At 40.5% G+C, this 20,757-nt stretch overlaps 1 protein-coding gene across 1 annotated transcript; it reads right to left on the minus strand.

Moving 5' to 3' along the window:
* Window positions 1-4,416: 4,416 nt before the first annotated feature.
* CDO1 (cysteine dioxygenase type 1) lies at window positions 4,417-16,456 on the minus strand. The gene is made up of 6 exons (XM_068535752.1): window positions 16,380-16,456; window positions 16,039-16,293; window positions 12,678-12,755; window positions 10,939-11,093; window positions 6,026-6,195; window positions 4,417-5,152 (listed from the first exon to the last, which is right to left on the minus strand). The coding sequence occupies exons 2-6, from the start codon at window positions 16,206-16,208 to the stop codon at window positions 5,123-5,125; spliced, it is 603 nt and encodes a 200-aa protein (XP_068391853.1). The 5' UTR covers window positions 16,209-16,293; window positions 16,380-16,456; the 3' UTR covers window positions 4,417-5,122.
* Window positions 16,457-20,757: the final 4,301 nt, after the last annotated feature.

Here is a 20,757-nt window from a genome sequence, read left to right on the forward strand (position 1 = left end):
TGACCTTGCCCCGCACACTAATCCATTTCATTTGGTGGAACCGGTTCCATCCCTGACTCCAGAGACAAACAGATGACTTAGGCCAGGGCCGAGCTCATATCCTGCCGTCCATAGTGACACGGTCAGGGATGGGCATATGAGGCAAATCAGAGCCCACATAGCTAAATCCATAAACTTCTATGGAAAGATTGTAGAGAAATAACCCCTTATTCTGCCAAAATTGAAATGGACATTGTAAGCCTGGAGATACTGGGAATCATCTTACACCACAAGGGTAGACTTCAGAGTCAGGAGATGCGGAGAGCAAGGTAAGAGTCCTGAAAAGCTGTTTGAAGCTTTTGACCCACCCTTGCCTGAGGACTCCCTGGACTTGACAGTTACATGAGCTCATTTTGTTCAAGTCAGTTGGGTCACATGTTGTCACTTGCAATTGAGTGAGTCCTAATCAAAACAACCTCGAATACTGGTCTGGTGCCATGGGGTATAACTATGAACATAGTCCCAAAGATTATAACCTGTGCTCTGTCAAATAAGTAGGAATAAAGCACAGCTCGCTCCCAACCTTTGCTGACAGAATAATTAATTGGATCCACCTGGGGAAAAGACAACTCTTTGCTGTCCCGTTCAGCCTGAGTACCTCCTGAGTATTTATTTATTTATTTTTTAACTATGAAGTCAGGAACCAGTTGACAGATTTCAGACAGGAAAGCCACAGAATCACCATTGCGTTGTGAACTTTCTGTCCCTGCTTAATTGTTTTTCTCTTCTGCCAAAGGTTCAACGTGTCCTGGGCAGAACCAACATCTATTTTGGTTTTCCCGTTGCCTAGCAGTGTGTCCTTGGGTAAACTATTTTATCTACCTCTTGCCTACATGTCCCCACCTCTGAAATGGGGAGGGGAGAAATAATATCCCTGTCTCACTTTAAAGGATTTCTCTGAAGTGACAATAACATTTTTCTATATATGCAAAAGTCCAATAACAGTGAAAGGATAAAAATGTATATTTAAACAATCCATGCAAATCTTGTCTTTATTTTGAATTGGCTGAATAGCCTTAGATATAGTGGTATATGCTGTCAAATATTTAACAGACTCTCTTGAGGTAGAGAATTACATACTTTGATTTGTAGTATTGACAGATTGCCACAATGTAAATATTCCCATTATGGCCAATTTTAATCTACCACTCAGCTTGTGAAATTCCTCAATATCAGCTCCCACGGGGCTGTGTGAACCTGGCCCGGCACAATGCTGCTCTGGGACAGCGGTTAACCCTAACCTCACCTGCCTCATTTTCCTCACGTATCAAAAGATTTGTTTGACAATATGCTCACTCAAGTACATTTCATCTTCGTGATTCCATGCTAGCATTATGTTTATCAGTTAGATGAATCCTGCATAAACTCATTATAATCATACTTTCATTCACTGAAAGGTGCATCATAGTGATCTATTGCTGTAATGACACTTTTTTCTTATGACATGTCCAGGAGGGCTCTTGGCATGGAAGGCTAATCAATGTTCAATTGCATTAGATTACTTTGTAGTTCTATATTTCTCCCCTTCATGTGCAAGGAATTTTTCTGGTTGCACTTTTAGGTAAATATACATCCCACTGCAGCATATGATATACAGATTTAAATATGTCAAGCAGATGACCATCTCCTTGAGCTTGTATAAGGATATCCCTCAGACTACTGATTTAGGCTTAAGTCAGTGCTCAAAACCACATTCAGTAGATCTCAGTCCCTGACTCTTTACATCTCTTTGTGAATTACTTAAGAAATAAACAAAATACCCCTCATTAAGCAACCTGAGGCATGTTTTCAAATAGCACATAAAGCCATCACATCTTCAATCATTCAAAAAGGTCAGTGACAAAAGCAAACAAAAACCAAATATCAGGAACGCATCAGCTTTCCTATCAGCATGGGCAGAATCCTAAATTGATCATTAGTTTTCTCACGAACACAGGGCTTTCCTGTTTGTGGTAAGTAATCTCTGTGTCAAGCTTCTGACAGTTGGAGGTTTCAAGAGAACACACCTGACCAATGAATAGGTGGAAGTGGCTGAATTAAAGTGATGACATCAGGTGACAGCTTTTGCACTCAAGTGGTCCTCTCCAGCCAGGGCAGCTTGCCATGACCTTCCACTATTACCTCATTTTTGGGGGCTGAGTTATCTTGGTTGTTTTGTAATAAAGACATGTCAACTGATATTTGTGAAATGACGTCACATACATGGTTATTCATTGCAGAATTGTTTGTAACTGTTAAAGGTTGGAAATCACGTCAAAGTCCATCAATAGAGGACTGGTGGACTAAACTATGATACATTCATACAGTGTAATACCATGCAGCCAGCCATCAGTACAAAAGAATGAGGAACTCTTTGTATTCGGATATGGAAAGATCTTCTTATAAGTGCACCATATGGACTTTAGAATGCTACCCTGTATAAACAATGGGGAAAAGTAAATGAGGAAACACAAGAGAGTGGTAATATAGGTTAGGTTACATGGAGAGAGGAAAACTGAGAGCCTGGGGATGGGATGAAAAGGATACTTTTCACCACAATGCCTTTCATATCGTTTGTATTCTCTATGATCGGAAGTCTTACCTATCCCAACACACACACACAGACACACTTTTCTCCCACATACACTTTCTTTAAAGAAATAACTTATTGTGGGAAAATACACGTTTACTATTTTAATTATTCATAAATGCCCAATTCAGTCATATCAGATACATTCACGATGCTGTGTACCCACCATCACTATCTATACCCAAATCATTTTCATCAACCCCAACAGAAACTCTGGACCTGTTAAACCGTAACTCCCATTTCCCCCTACCCCTTAGCCTCTAGTAACCTCTAGGCTACCTTTTTTTCTCTATGAATTGGCCTTTTCTAGGTATCTTGTATAAGTGGAATCATATATTTGTCCTTATTTGTCCTTCTGTGTCTGGCTTATTTCAGTATCCCACATACACTTTTCAAAAAAACATCTATCAACTAGATAAAGTTTTGAAAGTCTGCAATGTCTTTAGAAAGAGAGAACTGACCTTGTGAAATGTGTGGATATGTCTCAGACAAGGTTGCACCAGCCTCTGGTGATTCCTAGAAACCTCACTGTAACTTTTAAAAGGTTAGCTAGTAGCCCAGCTTGCTAATGCCTTCCTCGTTCAGAAAATGAAGTGAAATAGCCACCATTTGCCACGAGCCTTGGGAAAGCCTCACACATGGCAGAGCTCTTTAACTGGGGCCTAAAGGCCTTCACAGGGTCCAGGAATCTTTTCTGAAATTGTATGCAAATTTGTTGTGTGTGGGCCTTTCTGGAGAGTTCTTTAGCATTTGAGATTTCAAAGTGGTTGCAGTCAGAAAAAAAAAAAGACTAAGCACCATTACTAAATGTAATGCTGTCCCTTCCCATGAAACACAGGTAAGAGGCCTTCATTCATCAACCAGTTTGTCCAAGTATATGGTTAATGAACCCACACCAAAAGATAAGCCTCTGACATGGGCCTTGCACATGGCGCCATGAAGCTTCTGACTTCTGACCAACAGAGCTGTAGGAAAATAAGTTTGTGGTAGTGTTAGAGCAGCAGTAGAAAACCAATACAGTACCTAATTCACATGGAAGTTTTCTGGAATTCAGTTTGTTAGTACATCTAAACAACTTATAACAATGCCTAGTATGTTGTAAGTACTCAGTAAATGTTCATATCCTTCTCAAAGGTGAGAGGAAGCACAGGTATAAAGATGTAAATAATTCTATGATGTGGTATAAACACCACAATCAATGGCCTAACCAGAACCATCTTCAAAGGACTCTACTTTCTAATTAAGTTCCCAGAGATAATAAATTCCAAGATTACGACAGATATTCCTAAGAAAATTGCCTAAAGTGGGGGCAGCAAACTCAAATGCCCGTGTGGGCTTTGTAGGTAACATGAAGAAGGGAAACAGGCAAGCTGGGAATCGCCGCTGATCGGGGAGGCAGCCCCATCCAAGGGGCAGATCCCAGCCCAGTTAACGGATAGCAGTGAAAATGCAATGCAGGTTCAGTCTTGCCAGATACTTCAAAGTCCATTCCTTCTTCTGTGAAATCTCTGGTTTTTAACTGTTGAAATCCAATTCATATCTAAACACATACAGACCCCACACACAATTTTCAGGCTAAACTGATTGTCTATGAGCTGCCCTAGGGCCAGAGACCCTCGGGTTGGTATCTCTGGCCAGTTGGTGAACAAGCCCCAAAAGGTAAGCTCCTTTTGAATGCAGTTTTTGGCCTTCTTATATTCTTACATCATAAAAGCATCTTTTGCAGTGCTTCTGGTAGTCTGCATAAACCTAAGAAGCCGTGAATTATATGAAATTCTTATCATGTTAAAGAGAAAGACAACTTCAAATTATGTTCAAATCCACTTTTATTAAAATTATTTGGCAATTCTGGCAGCAGTACAAAGTCTTTGACCACTGGACACATTAGACATGAGTTTATAATTTTGGTTTGTTGTGGGTTTGGGTACCTGTATTTTTCTAAATCTTCTGCCCTTCATTTCATTACCAAATGGCAAAGCGCCTTAAGTTTCTCTATCTACAATACCCTATTATTCATAGGACAGGAATTTGTAAAATAAGATTGAAAAAATAAAATGCACAGATTCAAAAAATTCTCTTCAAATATTAAGAACATACAAAGTATATTGAAGACATCTACATTTAGTCCTCCAAGTAACAACGTGGGTGGTTTGATGTCTTGTTTTTATTTATTGCTAATTATAGTTCAGAGACCAGTGTTTCCAAAAACTATAAAAACCTTCATTGACATTCCCAGTATAGTTCCAATGGGTTTAGAGGGTAAAATGAGTGGAGCACTTGATTTGGCCTTTAAAATCACAAGCCTTTTTATCTTTAGTGGGATTTTTTTCTTCTACAGTAGCTCAGGGCACTATTTGCTTACTTAATGCCTTATAATTAGCATCTGCCTTATAGTAGATCTAAGTATTGGCCTTGTAAAGTATATTACTGGACAGCAAATGGAAGGAGGCCTTCCTGTCCAAGGCAAAACTTTCACCGGACCTTAAAGTAAAACCTCAGAGGGTCTGGTGCTCCTTAGTTGTTCTCCAGGGATCCTGAAGTTGTCTGTAAGAAAGAAAAAAAGAAAGCTGTGTAAGAATCTTTACATGAGACATTTCTGCTTGTTCTAAGTAGTCCTGCTTTTCTGGCAGTATATGAAAATCCACTGCATGGCAATGGAGCCCTGTTGTTTCGTTCCTGTGATAAGAGTATCTCTTGGGGCTTGGAATGCAGGATATAAACAGAGCAGTCACTTGAGAAAATTCTGCCCTAGCTTCTTTCAAAGGCTGTACTTTCATAAGACTGATAAGGATGTTCATTCTTTGTTTTCATGCATTGTGTATTTCTGGGCATTCCCATGACTAACTAAAGACCATTCCCATTCCCCAAATGGCCAATTTATTTCAGTGATAGAAGACTGCCACACCATATTATTGTTGGTTGCCATCACTACTCAAAGACAAAGCAACTCGGCAATCAAAACAGGCAAGTTTCTTTATTTATTTTTATCAGAATAGGGTCTCAACTTTGCAAAGGTTAACTATGTAAGTTATTTGTGTTATCTCAGCAAACTGGACCTATGAACATTAAGTCACAGTAGTAGCAGTTTTATCAATATAGTTCTCACTCTTATTTCCCTAATAAATGAAGAGAAAATATTTTCTTTAGGAATAAGCATACAGTTTGAAATTTTGAATAAGCAATTCTTTGCATCTAATTTAAGTATTATTTTATAAGTTGAAAATACAGTCTCCAAAGTTAAAGAAAATAATAGAATATAATGGGCCTTTTCTCCAAGTTAAGGTTTATCTCAAGAATACTTAAAAATACTTAAAACTTAAGATATTTAAATAATATCTAGAACAAAAAAGCAATGCATCAGTGTAATGCTGCCAACCCACAAAGCACTTAAACACAGGAGAGAGAAATTATACTTACAAATGGAGTCCTGATTCCAAATTTGCTATGGAATGTCATGGTGACTTTGTTTTTATGTCCTGTTCTTTGATCAAAGGCATGGCACGTATCAAAAGGCGGACTGTACAAGTGAAGGCTCACGGCAGGTTCTGTATGGCTAATATTCTCTACTCGATGTAAGCCAATGGAATCTAAACAATATTGAAGAGGGATGGGTAGATGAAGGAGCTTAGATGCTAGCTGTAGGTAAAAATCTGGTCAATTGCCCAAGATCCTAAGTCAACTGATACATACGAATTATTAAAGATTAGTTAGAACTGAACTTCCAGTTAAAAATAGTAAATGACACACATTCTGCTTTTTCCTAAAAACTTCCCTACAACTGCAGTAAAATAAAAAAGGCATCAACATACAAAGATAAAGGGAAAAGAAAAAACTTTTTTATTAAAGTTTAAAAAAAAATCTTTAAAAATTTGAAAGCTTAGAAGTAGATGGATGGCTTTGCAGAGGAGAGAAAGCTAAATCTTCAGCTACTCTTGGAGATGGCCAAGAAATAACCTGATTTATATCCTGAAGCTAACAAACAGCTCAAGAACTGGCAGCACATGTACTTCCTGAAATGAAGGTGAACATGGGCTATAAATACAAGGACTGCTTGAAGCCTATTTAAGTTTTGTCACAAAGCTTTTTCACCACCTTACCTTCCCTCCATCCCTGGTAGAAATTGAAGATCTATTCTCTAGAAAGAGTACAACAGATAAACTCAGGACTGGTGGGTACCCGGTGAAAAACAGGTGACTTAAGTGAAAATTTACACATTGAGTGGTAAGATCTCCACTTTCTTCATCACATGGCTGTCAGAATGCTGCCAGACAGGAATTTCTTCTCCAGGCAGGAGATGGGAAGCAGCTTCTCTGAGAATCTGATCAGCTCAAGAAAAAAGTCCTGAGGATATCACCATTGATTGTTCCTCAAGGAAAAGATTTACCAGATGATCCTAGGGTAAAGTCCAGTTGACAAACACCATCCATGTTTGAAAGCTACCAATTAACTTTTTTGTCTCTGGTTTTTAAATATTAGCACATAGTCAAGGCCATCACACATGTGAGCAGAGCCTCTAGTATAAAAGAGGCCAGAGCAACCTGAAAAAAAGGCAACATGAAATAGACACTACTCAAGAGAAGGCTTAAAAAAACAAAACCAAAAACTTATCATTAATATCTTCACAGAGCTAAGAGGAAGGGAATTCCCTAGCAGGCCACTGGTTAGGATTTGGCGCTTTCACTGCTATGGCATGGGTTCAATCCCTGGTCAGGGAACTAAAATCCCTGCAAGCCACACGGCATGGCCAAAAAAAAAAAAAGAAAAAAAAAAAAAAAGATGAGGAAAATACTATATAAAAAGGACTAGAGAATAAAAAGAGCTTTTAGAAATATAAAGATGATAGCAGAAATAAAAATCCGAATAGAAGGGTTGGAAGAAAAAGCTGACAAAGACTCAAAGAACAAAGGGCCAAAGACAGAACATAGGAAAGATAAAAAAAAACAAAAAAAACAAAAAACTAGAGGACTAGTTCAGGAGGTTTAATATCTGATCAACAGTAGTTTCAGAAACAGAACAACAACAACAAAATCAAAGAAACAACTTGAGAATATTTTCTTGAATTGAAGGACATGAATTTCTAGATTGTAAGAACCTACTGAGCTCCCACCACGAGTGTCATGAAACAAACTGCATCACTGTGACACTGGGGACAGAGAAAAGACACCCAAAGAGAAGTCCCCAAAAGTTTCTAGAAAGAAAAAATAGGATTCATACATAGTAAGATTCAAAAATCAGAATGGTACCAGGCTTTGAACAAGAAGAACGGAAACTAGAAGACAAAAGATTACCTTCATAGTTCTGAGAGAAAATGACTGCCAGGTCATGATTTCATATCCAGCTAAATTACCTATCAAGTTGCAAGGGTTGTATATGGAGATTTTTTAGATATAAGAGGTTTCAGAAATTTACTTTCCATGAACCCTTTCTCATAGGGCCGTTGGAGGATATGTTCCACCAAAACAAGGCCAAGAACCCAAGACAAAGCAGACATGAGACCAGGAAACAAGGGGAAAAGCACCAGGAGAGAGTAAAGGGAAAGCCTGGATGATGTGAGGGGACCACAGGATGAGCCCTGGCCAACCAATCCACACTGAAGGAAGTCAAAAGGCCTGGGGGAGATGCCTTCAAGAAGATTAAAATAAACAAAATACTTGATTTTTATAACTATGTTGATAAGAAATTTATATAGTAAGGAGAGAGTTGGAAGATTAATCATGGAAGGAATTCAGTGTATTAGTGTAGTTAGTATAGGCACCTAATTTGGCCTTACGCTTTACGATCTAGCTCCATGAGCTTGCATGACAAAGAAGAGCAAAGCCCAGAAGCAGACGACTTTGGTTCTACTCCCAGCTAGACTGACTACCTTTGAACAACTCAGAACTTCTAGGATCTTCTGTCTTCCTCATTTAAAAAAAATGGGGCCTAATTCTCAGATCTGCAAACTCTTTGATTCTATAGCCTACTGCTTGTATAATACACTGGCTTGCTTTTGAACAAAAGTTAAACATTCTGAAGAACTGACTGCCCTTTATACAAATAACTTTTTTTCCTCCAGTTGCACCTCCAACAGACCACCCAATGCAAGCAAAGATCCCACAAAAACAAGTCACCCATCCTTTAGAAGTCCCCAAAGCTCATGTCTGACCCCTAATGTTAGTAATCCCAGCATTATTATTATTATCATGTCTTTGTCTCCTTTTCCTTTATGCCAATGATGTACTCTCTGTCACAGTAATATCGGACCTTTCTTGGTGATACTTAGGGATGCCAGCTTGGTTGAGGCAATGTTCACCTTCTGCCTGTTACAATAGGTAACTTGATCTCCTTGCCCCACTCTCCCTTTCTTCCACCCTATGATGCATATTGCTACTGGATTAATCAAGATATTCCCGGACAAAATTCTGCTGACCAAAGAAAGTTTTTACTTTAAGCTAGTCTTGGAGGCTAAGGCCCTGATCTTACTTTACTCTCCTACTACTCCTATCCAAGCCCATTCATCTTCCCCCCCGGATAGACCATTCCTGCATAGTCTTCATTCTTTGCAACGTTTGAATGAACAACGTTCTTTGAACATGGGTTGTGCCTTCACCCATGTTCTTTCTTGTACTTGAAACATCTTTCCCCCCTAATCACTATCCATATCTAGCCCTCCTCCTGCATCTGTAAAAAATCAAAGGTTAAAAGTTGGTGGCTTTTGAGTAAATGCATCTACAGAAATATTTAGCTTGCCCTATCCAGTATTTTACTGATTGGCAAAATTTCCCGTAACGATCAGAATTTCCCATCTCTATGGAAAAAGAAGTCAGGATGATCTCACTGGAGCTGGGTGACCACGTTGTCCCTTTAGACAGGGCAGCTTGCACACCAGTTCCCACAGCCTAGTTCCGGCCTGCATCACTCACTCACTTTACCTGCTTGGCTCCTATAGACTTTTGCATTGAAGACCCTTGAAAAAAAATCTTAGGTGTTCTCCAAGATCTAATGTAGCTTTATAATGACTCTATGACTCTAGCTGAAAGTAATTATTCTGAAAGGCTTTTGGCTTTATTGTGAGCAATACCAGTAATCTTGTTTAGAAATCTGGTGTGCCTGCTATATACAGCAACCCTCAAATAAGAGTTTCCAACCACCTGAGAAACTAACCCCTTTGTGCTATGTGAATGGGGGAAAAACTTCCTATACAATCTGACTTGCATTCTTAAACTAACTGAACAATTTAGGCCAAGTATCAAGGCCAATACTGAACGTTAAGATCTAAGAAGAAAGAACCTGCTTTGCCAGAAAAACCTCTGTAATATTTTATTTTATATAAGTGGGATAGCATCCCAACTAAGACTATGGGCTTTGGCATCAAATTCTTTGGGTTCAAATCCTGAGTGACCTTGGACAGGTTATTTAATCTTCCTATGTGTTGGCAATTTCATCTGTAAATGGGAATAATATGAAAAGTTATCTCAGGACTTCCCTGGTGGTACAGTGGTTAAGAATCCGCCTGACAATGCAGGGGACACGGATTTGATCTCTGGTCCAGGAAGATCCCACATGCCACAGAGCAACTAAGCCCGTGAGCCACAACTACTGAGCCCACGTGCCTAGAGCCTGTGCTCTGCAACAAGAGAAGCCACCACAATAAGAAGCCAACTCGCCGCTACTAGAGAAAGCTCGCGCATAGCAACGAAGACCCAACGCAGCCAAAAATAAATAAATTCATTATAAAAAAAAGTTATCTCATGGAAGCTTTAAGGAGCTTTTTGGAAAGTTACTAAGTCCTTTAGGAACACAGATGTTAATCACTGTCTCTACTGAAGAGCATTTGGCTCTCCCATATCACGTGTAGAAGAAAGAATGAATTCTTTTTAAGAGATCTAGAAATCATTGCTAAATAATGTGCTTCAAAAAGTTTCTCTTGAGAATACTCTTTTTAAAGTAAGCTGTATGCACTTTAGTAAAACAGGGACTAGTTAGCATTCTTAATCACTTCCGGAACATTTCTTTACATTTTCTAATCAAAGACTAACACTTCCAAGTCAGCCTCACGCCTTTATTAAAAGACTCTACTTATGTAAATTCATGTTCGATTCTAACTGTCCTAAGACTTGGTAGGTAAATGACTCTTCAGTGGATACTAACCTGCATGCATATGTTTTTAATAAGTGATTCCAATCCACACGCAAAGCTTTAAAAAGACAAAACCCACTGCTTTTAGATCACTTCCTAAGCAGATGAAATCATGACTCCATGATCCAAGTTCTATTGTACACATGTAAGCAAGCAATATTTCAAGTGGGAGTTCAAGGTTTTTCCCACTTGTTAGAAAAATTGGATGTTACCGTTGATGTAGGCACACTGGTTTTCCCTCAAGATTCTTTCAGACTTCTTGATCATCTCATTGGATTTTTTGTCAGGCCAGGCAAATAACGTCTCCTTTAGATTTCCCTGCAGCATCTTCAGAAAGCAGTGGGAGTCAGTGTGATCGTGGATACTGCTATATATACACAAAATGACAACTAAACTCAGTAGATGGTCCAGAACCCACACTTGTAACAAATCTGTCCAGAGCTTACAGCTGCAACTGTCAATAGGACATCTCCCAGGCCAATATCCATTTCAGCTGGAGTTTTAAATGTCATCAATTTATAATTCAACATTGTTCAGGGCAAAGTAATAAAACACTATGTCTTCCATATCAATGCATGTAAGGGGTACAGTTTTGATCCATACCCCTACTGAAGAACAATTCATCTTTTTAAACCTTGTTGTAATACTACTTTGATAACAGAAACACAAAACCAGTAACCATTTATCTTCTCCAAAATATAGCTTTTAATAACTCAATTAAGCTAGGCTAGAAATTGACTTAACAACTACATTAGAGAAATTTTAGAGCGGATAAAGATCCTTTATCTGTAACTGCATCACATTGAGAAGATCACATAACAGTGTTTTTTCCCCAGGCTTTTTCTTTTTTCTCCTTCCTCTGGGGGACAAAAGATATGCACATGTGTGTTACCAGCTGAAAATTATACTATAAAGCATATGAAATGTTAATATTTTATACATTTAGAGTATCCTATCTGTGATTACCTCCCAATATTGATGGGAGAAAAAAAGCAAATTGGATCTGGGGAAAGAGTTTATTCCTATAATCTTAAATAGTATTTAAGTTTATTAAGTAGTATTAGCTATAGGGTTGATTAAAAAATATGAACCTGTATACGCTATAGCATGTATTTCATATGTTGAATTCTGTTACCCCATATATGTACCATGAGAACTTGTTTCGTAATTCACAGAGCCTCGTTCTACTCCTGACATATAATCTGCTTTCAAAAAATGTTGAGAGAATGAAAACAACTTCATTCTATATGAGTAAATAAATGCACTCTATAGACCTAACTTTCCAAAATCTTGTAAATTCATGTTTCCTTTTTCCCACCAAAAATGGGTCTGGATTATTGTTTTTTGTTTTTTTTTATTACCATTCTCAAGAGACTGAGAAGGATCTGCTTAAAGAGGTAACAATACTTGACTGGTAGTAAGACTTGCAAATATATAAACTAAGGAAAAATTAAGGGACCAAGTTTCAAGAATTGGTATTAGTCTAAGTCGTCTTATCTTCTGTGTACAGAAAATAAACAATTAGCTTGAAGTAGAAAGAAATTTTCTGAATTTGTGAATTGCTTTTCTAGCTCCAAATCTGGATGCTTTGGTCTTTGGTCCGACAACTGTTTACACACTTCAAAGCACCACAAAGGTCAAGTTTTAGCACAACTTCATAGAAAGTTTAACTCCACAGAACACAGAGAGATTAAATTAAGCTGGTTACTTACCTCCACCTCCTTTGATTGACTACTTATTTTGGGGGAAGGTCTCTCATAATACATGGTATATGCTAAACCCCTCACGCTAATTCCCATGAGAATTTTTGCTGGGATTAGGGGACATTGCGAACAAATAATTACAACATGCGATCTGTTAGTGCTCACAAGGCATGTGGCCAGCCTGGCACTGTACTTTTCATATGCTGGAATAAATACTGAATAAATATCTGAATGAATAGTTGTATTACCTGCCATGTCCTTCACCCCAACATAGAATCATGAGATTAAATTTTCCATTTCCTTGATCCACAAGATTTCGGGTATATCTAAAAAGAACATTTTCAGAAGTTTGAATTTGGTCGATGAGACAAACACAGGGAAAAATAAGTGTGTCATATAGTACCATTCATTTACAAATGCTAATATTTTTACCTCGAAGCAACTTTAAATGTGGTTGTCTAATTAGAAATCGAGCACAAATGAAAGCAAATATTTTTTCACAGTTCATTTAGACATTTTTGTATTTTGAATCACTGTGTTTATAGCTGCTCAGTTCTAATTAATGGCACGAAAAAGGTAAGAGAAAAAAATTAAATTCCTTGAGTCTCCATGTGACAGCCTCAAACTAATAAAAAGAATAAAAATTTCTCACAGAAAGCATTTTGCACTACTTGCACTACTGCTCTAGGCAAGAATGTTGCTATTGTCTTTTTTTCCCCCTCCCTGTAGCTAAACCAGAGTTTGAGAAACAAGGTTTCATTAAAAAGCTGTTCTAGAATTCTCCTTAGTTTTACTAGAGTCCAGACACAAGCAACATCCACATTCAAAAGCATCATGCTGAAAAGTCTCCACAAATAAAGTGGGCGTTGACCTAAGTACCAGGACAAAAGCGACTACACTTGGGAAGTAAAATAACACTCTAAACCTTTTACAATGAGGAGAAATTAGTAATTAGCCCCCAGAAATCCCAAACCAAAACAACCACATCCACACCATCCCCCCGCCCCCTCCAAAAAATCAACTTTAAATTAGTTTCTATTGGTCCCACAGGTACTCTTGACACCATCTAATTAACAAGGTTAGATAATTATGACATTCATTTAGACTAATTTAAAACTTTTTATTGGAGCATAGTTGCTTTACAATGCTGTGTTAGTTTCTACTGTACAGCAAAGTGGATCAGCTATACGTATACATATATCCCCTCTTTTTGGATTTCCTTCCCATTTAGGTCACCACAGAGCATTGAGTAGAGTTCCCTGTGCTATACAGTAGGTTCTCATTAGTTATCTATTTTATACATAGTTTCAATAGTGTATATATGTCAATCCCAATCTCCCAGTTCATCCCCCCCCGCCCCCCGGCCCTTTCCCCCTTGGTATCCAGACGTTTGTTCTCTATGATAGACTCATTTTTAAGGAAAGGAATCTTAATCCCTTTTGTTTGTTCACATGGTCATCTGTTCACTTATGTCCCACATGCCCCTTCCTCCCCTAGGCTGGAGGCCAGGTGCTGGCAGAGTAGGATCACTGAGAGAGTTGATTAGTAAGTGGTTTTTAGATATCAGTCATCCTTACTTTGGAGCCCTTTTAATGACCTAGCAGGCAGCTGTGCACACAGCCTTTAATTCACAGTAAATGGTTCCTGTACCAGGGATCCTACTTTTCCCTCCTCCAACCCTAGGGTCTTGCTTCTCTGGGACTTCTTCCAGACAATTTACTGCTTGGCCCCCAGTGGAAAATATTTTGTCTTGATTCTTCTGCACTGGCCTTCCCAAGGTCAGAGATCAGATTCCTTCACAGTACTAGGACACTTATTACATGCGCAAAATACTACCGCATTGATTTCTGCTCTCCCATCTCCCTCCCTCCCTACTCCAAATGCCTATCTAGGAGTGCACCCATTATTTTACTGAGCTGTGCTTCAGAAACCTGTGGAATAGGTCAATCCAAAGGTTTCAAGTGGTTTAGAGCTTGTCAGTTAAGATAAATTCAAGGCCCCTGGAAATGCCCTTGTTCTATAGATTAAAAGCCCATACAGCGTACCTTGGTTAATTAATTTCACTTGGTCAGTAATAAATCTAGGCAGAAGAAAACTATTATGGAACCTTGTGTCTACAGGAAGTTTAGCAGTGGCTTACAGTGTGGGCTCTAGAACAATAATGCTAATTTGAATCCTGGAGCCACTAAGGGACATTAGTATGACCTTGTGCAGGTAATCCAACCTTTTCATTGCCTACTATTCCTCACCTGTAAAACAGGGATAAGAATGGTACCTATCTCAGAGAGCTGTTGTAAGGTAATCAGTTAATACATGTGTCAAGTGATTGGAAGAGTACTAGAGCCCATAACAAGCCTTCAATTACTTGGAGCTAATGGCAAAATTACTCTGGTAGCTTTATTGGCAGCCACAGAAGGATAGGAACCAAAGGAATTTCCTAGAACCACTTGCAAGTGGAAAACAGGATCCTAAGTAGACTTCACTTTTCTATTTCAGTTCCTAAAGTACAACTGAAACAGCCCTTGGCGACAAAACTTTACCAAACACACTGTCTATGCTGACGTAAAGTGACTAACTGAAACGGCTTCAAAGGAAAGCTTCTTTTCTTATTCTTCTCTTTCAACTATGCTCCTTTCCCTGACCTCATCACAACCAACCATTAAGACTGAAGCGCTGGTTACCCTTCGGAAAAGAAACCCTCACTCTTCAGGGTGATTAAATTTTACTTCTCTCCCCAGAGGATTGGTAGGCTGTTTCATTTTTTACTTAACCTCCAAGCCAAGGCTGCAAGAAGCAGCCTCCCGGGGCATCTCACTCAAGCGCCTCTGAGGAGCAGGGGTCTTCAATTTACATTCCAGACCCTCAGATCTAAGGATAAGTAAAAGCATATTGCTTGGGGGCTGAAAGAGGTTTATTTCGAGAACCTGACAGTGGGTTTAAATAAACCCGCAGCCCGGGGAGTCCAACTGGTTTGGGAGAGCGGGCAGCATAAACTGAAACCCCAAGCCGTTATTTTGTATTAACAAAAATGCTTGTTTGCAGACGCCTGCTTGCAAGCTACCGAGGGAGAAGTGATGGAGAATTGGTGTCGTTTAACTGCGTCCTCCACCGTCACCCTTTTCTCCGGACCGCTGTTGGAGTTCTTTCCTGGGAACACCCCGGTTAGTCCAGACAGCCAGACTCTGAGGGCGTCCAGCCCCCGGGGTCTCCCCGCATCTCCTTCGTGTCCTAGGCTAGCGACGGCTCCGGGGGGTTGGGGGTGGGGGTGGCAGAAGGAGTGGCCGTTCGGAAGCCGAGGGGTTGATCAACGAAAAAAGAACAGAAAACTTGCACCGCTCGGTGGCCTCCCCTCTGGGAGCCTGCCGCAGTCTCCTGCCAGTGGGACACGCCTTCGGCCCAAAGCGCCGAACGCCCGCCCCCGGGTTCGCGGGCGAGGAGGCGCGGCGCCGGGGTGCGGGAAACGGCCGGGAGCACTGGCAGGGTGGGCGCTGCGGGCGCCGGGCGGCCCGCACTCTCCGGGAGTCAAGACCCGCTCCCCACGCGCCCGCGCCCGCTCGGACTCGAGTCGGCTCCGGAGAGTCTCGGCGCTCAGGGCGAAAGCACGCTCACCTGTACTGGTCGAACTTGGCGTACACTGCCCACTCGGCGGGGCTACTCTCGTAGGCTTCCAAGACGGCCTGCACCTCCTCCACATTGACCTCATCGCCGGCGAAGAGCTGGTGCAGGATGCGGATCAGATCGGCCAGGGTGCGTGGCTTTAGCACCTCGGTCCGCTCCATCCCTTGCGGACTGGCGGCGCGCGTCTCGCTGCTGGGCTGCGATGGAGGAGCTGAGCGAGCCGAGGAGCCGGAGGCGAGTTCCTAGCTGCTAGCCAGACAGTTACACACAGACACGAAGCCCCCAAATGCACAAGTGCCACAGCGTATAGAAACCCCCGCCAAGATACCCACCGTGGCAGATCAGAGTACGGGCCGCGCACACAAATCTGGACCAAACCTGCTAGGTTCGGCCTCCCCGGGCCCTTTTTAAGCTCTCGGAGTCACCGGGAATGTACCAACGTCCCTCGGAGGGTGGGGAGAAGCTGGGAGCGACCTGAGAAGGGCGGCGGAGGCGGCGAGAGCGTGCGGACAAGGCCCACGCACACGGCCCCGGCTCCCTCGGCACCCCGGCCCTAGCGGAACCCTTCTCTCCCGGGTCCCGGCGCTCGCGGTGGGCTTCGCGCAATCTCTCCCCCACCGTAGCAGGCCGTCTTTCGGCCGCCCATCCCAACCCCTCTTCCCCCATCCCCCGCTCCCTGAGGCTCCTCTGTGCTGCCTTGGTTTGCGACGCTAGGACGTCGACAGAAGGGGTCTGGAGAAGGGGCGCAGGACGCTGAGGAAGGACAGGGACGCTTCCTTCCAAATGGAGCCGAGGGGTTGATTTTGAACAATTTACAAAGGTTGAGGATGGAGTCCACTCCCAAGGTGGAGAGCTTCTGTTCTGTCGATTGAAACCATCGATAATATGCTCCAAGGCTAGGTGAAAATAAGTCAAAGTCTTCTTTTAAAAAAATTTAAATGTGCTGTGCTTAAATTACAGTTTGACAAGGGAGGCTGGGGTCTAGAGCAACACTGGCGAAACAATAGAAGGCCGGGTATCCCTCTTTGATTTTTAAAATCAAACATTTCCTTTAAAATATTGATAATATATCCAGGGCAAAGACCTGATGTTTCAAGTAATGGGTCAAAGAAATGCTGATTTTTTTTTATTCCTAATACAGTAATTTAAAGGGTTCTAATCAGATTATTTAAATCTTTCAATTCTAGGCTTGTGCTTGAAGTAGCCTACCGGTAATACACACAAGGAAATGCATTTCTATGTTGTGCATAGCACATAGCAGCTTTGAGATTAACACAAATTAAGTATGAATGAAAATAAGGAAAAAGTGAAGGACAGAAGAAATGCCAGTAGAGATTCCTTTCTCACTATAGATGGATTCAGGGTTATTAAAGGTCTAGACTTCTGGAAGACTGGTCTGTTTCTCCCAGACTTTGCTCCAAGGTATTTTTATGTATATACATATGTACGTATATGTGTATATACTGTATATATTTAAGTTTACTAGTGCCACCTGCAGTCTTAAACATCCCTGATTAAACTGATTACACTATAAGTATTTTAACAATGTTGTTAGGAAGTAAACATAACACCTCAATCATCATTGTTCCAAAAGGGCTACAGGTAGAAAGCACTCCAGAGGCCTACCTTTTGTGATGTAGAGGTGGTTAATTAAAGAATTATGGGACAGAGTAACTCGTACCCTTTTCATCATTTATTCATAATTTCTTTATTCTAGTCAGTGTTTTCTACTGAGTTCTTAATTACTTCATTCCAGCTATTTTAATCCACAAATATTGGGAATGAACAACAAAAATCGAACACAAGCTTAACTTTTCTGCATTTCATAGTGGATTACACTTCTCTAAATTTTTCAGATCGTTCTTTTTCTACTTTCTCTGGCTCCTCCTGACATTCAGAGACCTCAAGGATCTTTCCTAACATAGCCATATTCACACATTCATATTCATTGCCTCTCTAACCCCCCCAACACAATTTCATTGATCCCTTCTATGTGGATGTCTCCCACATCTCCCTAATCTCACATGCTGACAGTAATCTCTAATACCTTTTAGCACCTCAAATGAAATATACCATATTTAAAACTCCTTTCAAACATGCTTTTCATTTCCTGGAGGTTCTATTTCCACAATGAGGTTACCTGAGCTCCAGAACCTCATTCACCACTGCCTACTCTTTCCCGCTTCATTCTCAAGCTCTTTCAACCAAGAGCTAACTTTTTAAAACCTCCAGAATATCTTTTATGTTTTTCCACCTTTCTATTCTTATTGCTACTCCACTCAAGCCTCTATTCTAATTTTGGGTGGATTACTATGCTGGCCCTTCCCAGTACAGATCCTTTATTCACACCCACTAATTATACTTAAGCTCAGACTGGTTATGTTTCCTGGTCAGAAACTTTCAATAACTCTTATTTCCTACATACTAGGTTTGTCAACCTGGCATTTAAAATTCTCCATGTTTTGGTTCTACATTTCCTTTTTCATCTTTTACCTTTACTTTTCTTCTTTACCAAATGTCTTCCAGCCAGATTATATTAGTCACTATTTCTTGTGGTTACCAAATCCATTCTTCTGCTTTAAGCTTCTCCTTCTGCCTAGACACTAGAAAGACATTTCAATATGTCCAGATCCTACCTTAAGGTCTTAGCTCAAATGCTTTCCTCTCAAATAAGTCATATCTCCTCTTGAACAACTAAGCCAATAATCAGTATCTTTCTTATGGCACTTACCACTTTGCAGCAGGTATTGTAGTTACTTGTGTGGATTATCTTGACAGTGAGACATTTGGGACAGGCTCCTTTTACATTTTATTTTTGTATTCCTTCCTCTACGCCTAGCACACAGTGCCTTGTGTATGCATGAATGGTGACTTCAGTAAAAACATACTGGTAACTGGCTAGAGTAATTCAACTGCTAGTTTTAAGGCTCCTTGGCGCTGTGCGTTCAAATCCAGCAGACTAGACTTGTTTCTCTCAAGGTTTTTTTTTTTCTTTCTGGTTTCTCTGTAAAGAAAACCCATATTCTTCCCCACAGAATTGCACATTGTAACTTAACTACTGTCCCTCCCCGCTCCGCCCAAAGGGACTGACATTACAGGCTCTATTGACATAAGTAGAATACCTAGATTCAGAGGTGGTAGTTCTACCGGAGTCTGCATTGCCCAGGTCAATGATCATCACATTTTAAGACAGACGTTGACACGTGATAGATATCCAGAGAAAGGAGTTAGAATTATTAGAGGTTCAGTAATATTGGTCTATCCATCCATCTGACACATTTTCACAAGCATGTACTATATGCCTGGCACTGCTTACAGAACTTAAGTCTCTGCCCTCAGAGGGCATATGTTCTAATGGGGCTGGGGGGTAGCTACCCCAACAAATACAGTATATATGGAGAAATGGACACATAGTACTGTATACAATACACGATGGAGAAAAATAAAGCAGGAGAAAGAAGGGAGAAGGTGGTGAGGAGGTGTCATGTGATAGTTGAACAGGGACTGAAGGATGTTAGTGAGAAATGTAATTGTCTGGGGGGAAGTTTCCAGGTGGAGGAAATGGTAAGCACAAAAGCCCTGGGATGGGAGCAAGTCTAGTGTTTGAATAATAACACAGATGAACACGGAGGTGGGTGGTAAGCTGTAGAAATGGGGACTGCAGATCACATAGGACAATGAAAGTCTTCAGCTTTTACTCTGATATGGGAAACCACTTGGGGATTCTGGCCAGAGAGCAGATAAAGGGAAGCCAATTAGCTGGCTATTACAGTTCGAGTGAAAGATAATGGTGGCTTGGCTAGAGTGGGAGAATAGATGAAAAATGGTTGGATTCTGAACATGTTTTGGTAAAGATGTCAGGATTTGCTGACAGACTGGAAGTGGGTTAGAGAGGGATTAATAATTAGTTGAGCAATTGGAAGGAATGGATTTGCCATGATTAAGACAGTAGAAGACTTGGGAGAACTGAGGTGGGAAAGGGGGAAAAGATATGCCTCATAGATCTAGATATATAATAGAACTGGGAAGAAATAGTTTTAGGAGGCAGGGAGGAAGGCAGAGGGAAGAGAGTTCTATAAAGAATAAATCCACCTCAAAATGTATAGGGCTTTCCTTGTGGCTATCACTAAGTAACCAGTAAGTTTCAGGTATATCTGCTTCATATGAGAACATAGAAGGAACTATGACTTATAAGGATTCCTCTAACTCAAGATTCTAATCACACTCATATACATACATGTTTTATCTTTCCTTCATCCATATAAGAAAATACAGGGAATTCCCTGGCGGTTCAGTGGCTAGGACACTGCGCTCTCACTGCCGAGAGCCTGGGTTCAATCACTGGTCAGGGAACTAAGATCCCACAAGCCGCGCAGCGCGGCCAAAAAAAAAAAAAAGAGACAGGTAAATCTAATATTTGGTATCAAATTTTATCTTTTTACTTTCTATTATTTCAAAAAATCAAAGTTTCAAGAATTATTTTAATTCATACCTGACAATCTACCTTCCAATTAGAATGAAAGTTCCAGGAGAACAGGAATCTTATGTCTTATTCCAATGCTGAGGACATAGTAGGCACTCTATGTAAATAAACAAATGGAAATTTATAGTTTCAAGGCTTTTGATAGACATTGCCAAAATGTCCCCTAAAATTGTAGTACCAATTCACATTCCATTCACCAAGAATATGACAGGACTTATTTCCCCACA

Source organism: Eschrichtius robustus, chromosome 2 (assembly GCF_028021215.1).
Source record: "Eschrichtius robustus isolate mEscRob2 chromosome 2, mEscRob2.pri, whole genome shotgun sequence".
Taxonomy (NCBI): Eukaryota; Metazoa; Chordata; class Mammalia; order Artiodactyla; family Eschrichtiidae; genus Eschrichtius; species Eschrichtius robustus.

Coding starts and splice junctions, on each gene's coding strand:
- CDO1 (XM_068535752.1), bottom strand. CDS start 16,208: ATGGAGCGGACCGAGGTGCTAAAGCCACGCACCCTGGCCGATCTGATC. Junction 6,196..10,938: donor CCAGTGTGCCTACATCAACG/GTAACATCCAAT, acceptor AATATTGTTTAG/ATTCCATTGGCTTACATCGA. Junction 5,153..6,025: donor TTGGAATCAGGACTCCATTT/GTAAGTATAATT, acceptor TCTTTCTTACAG/ACAACTTCAGGATCCCTGGA.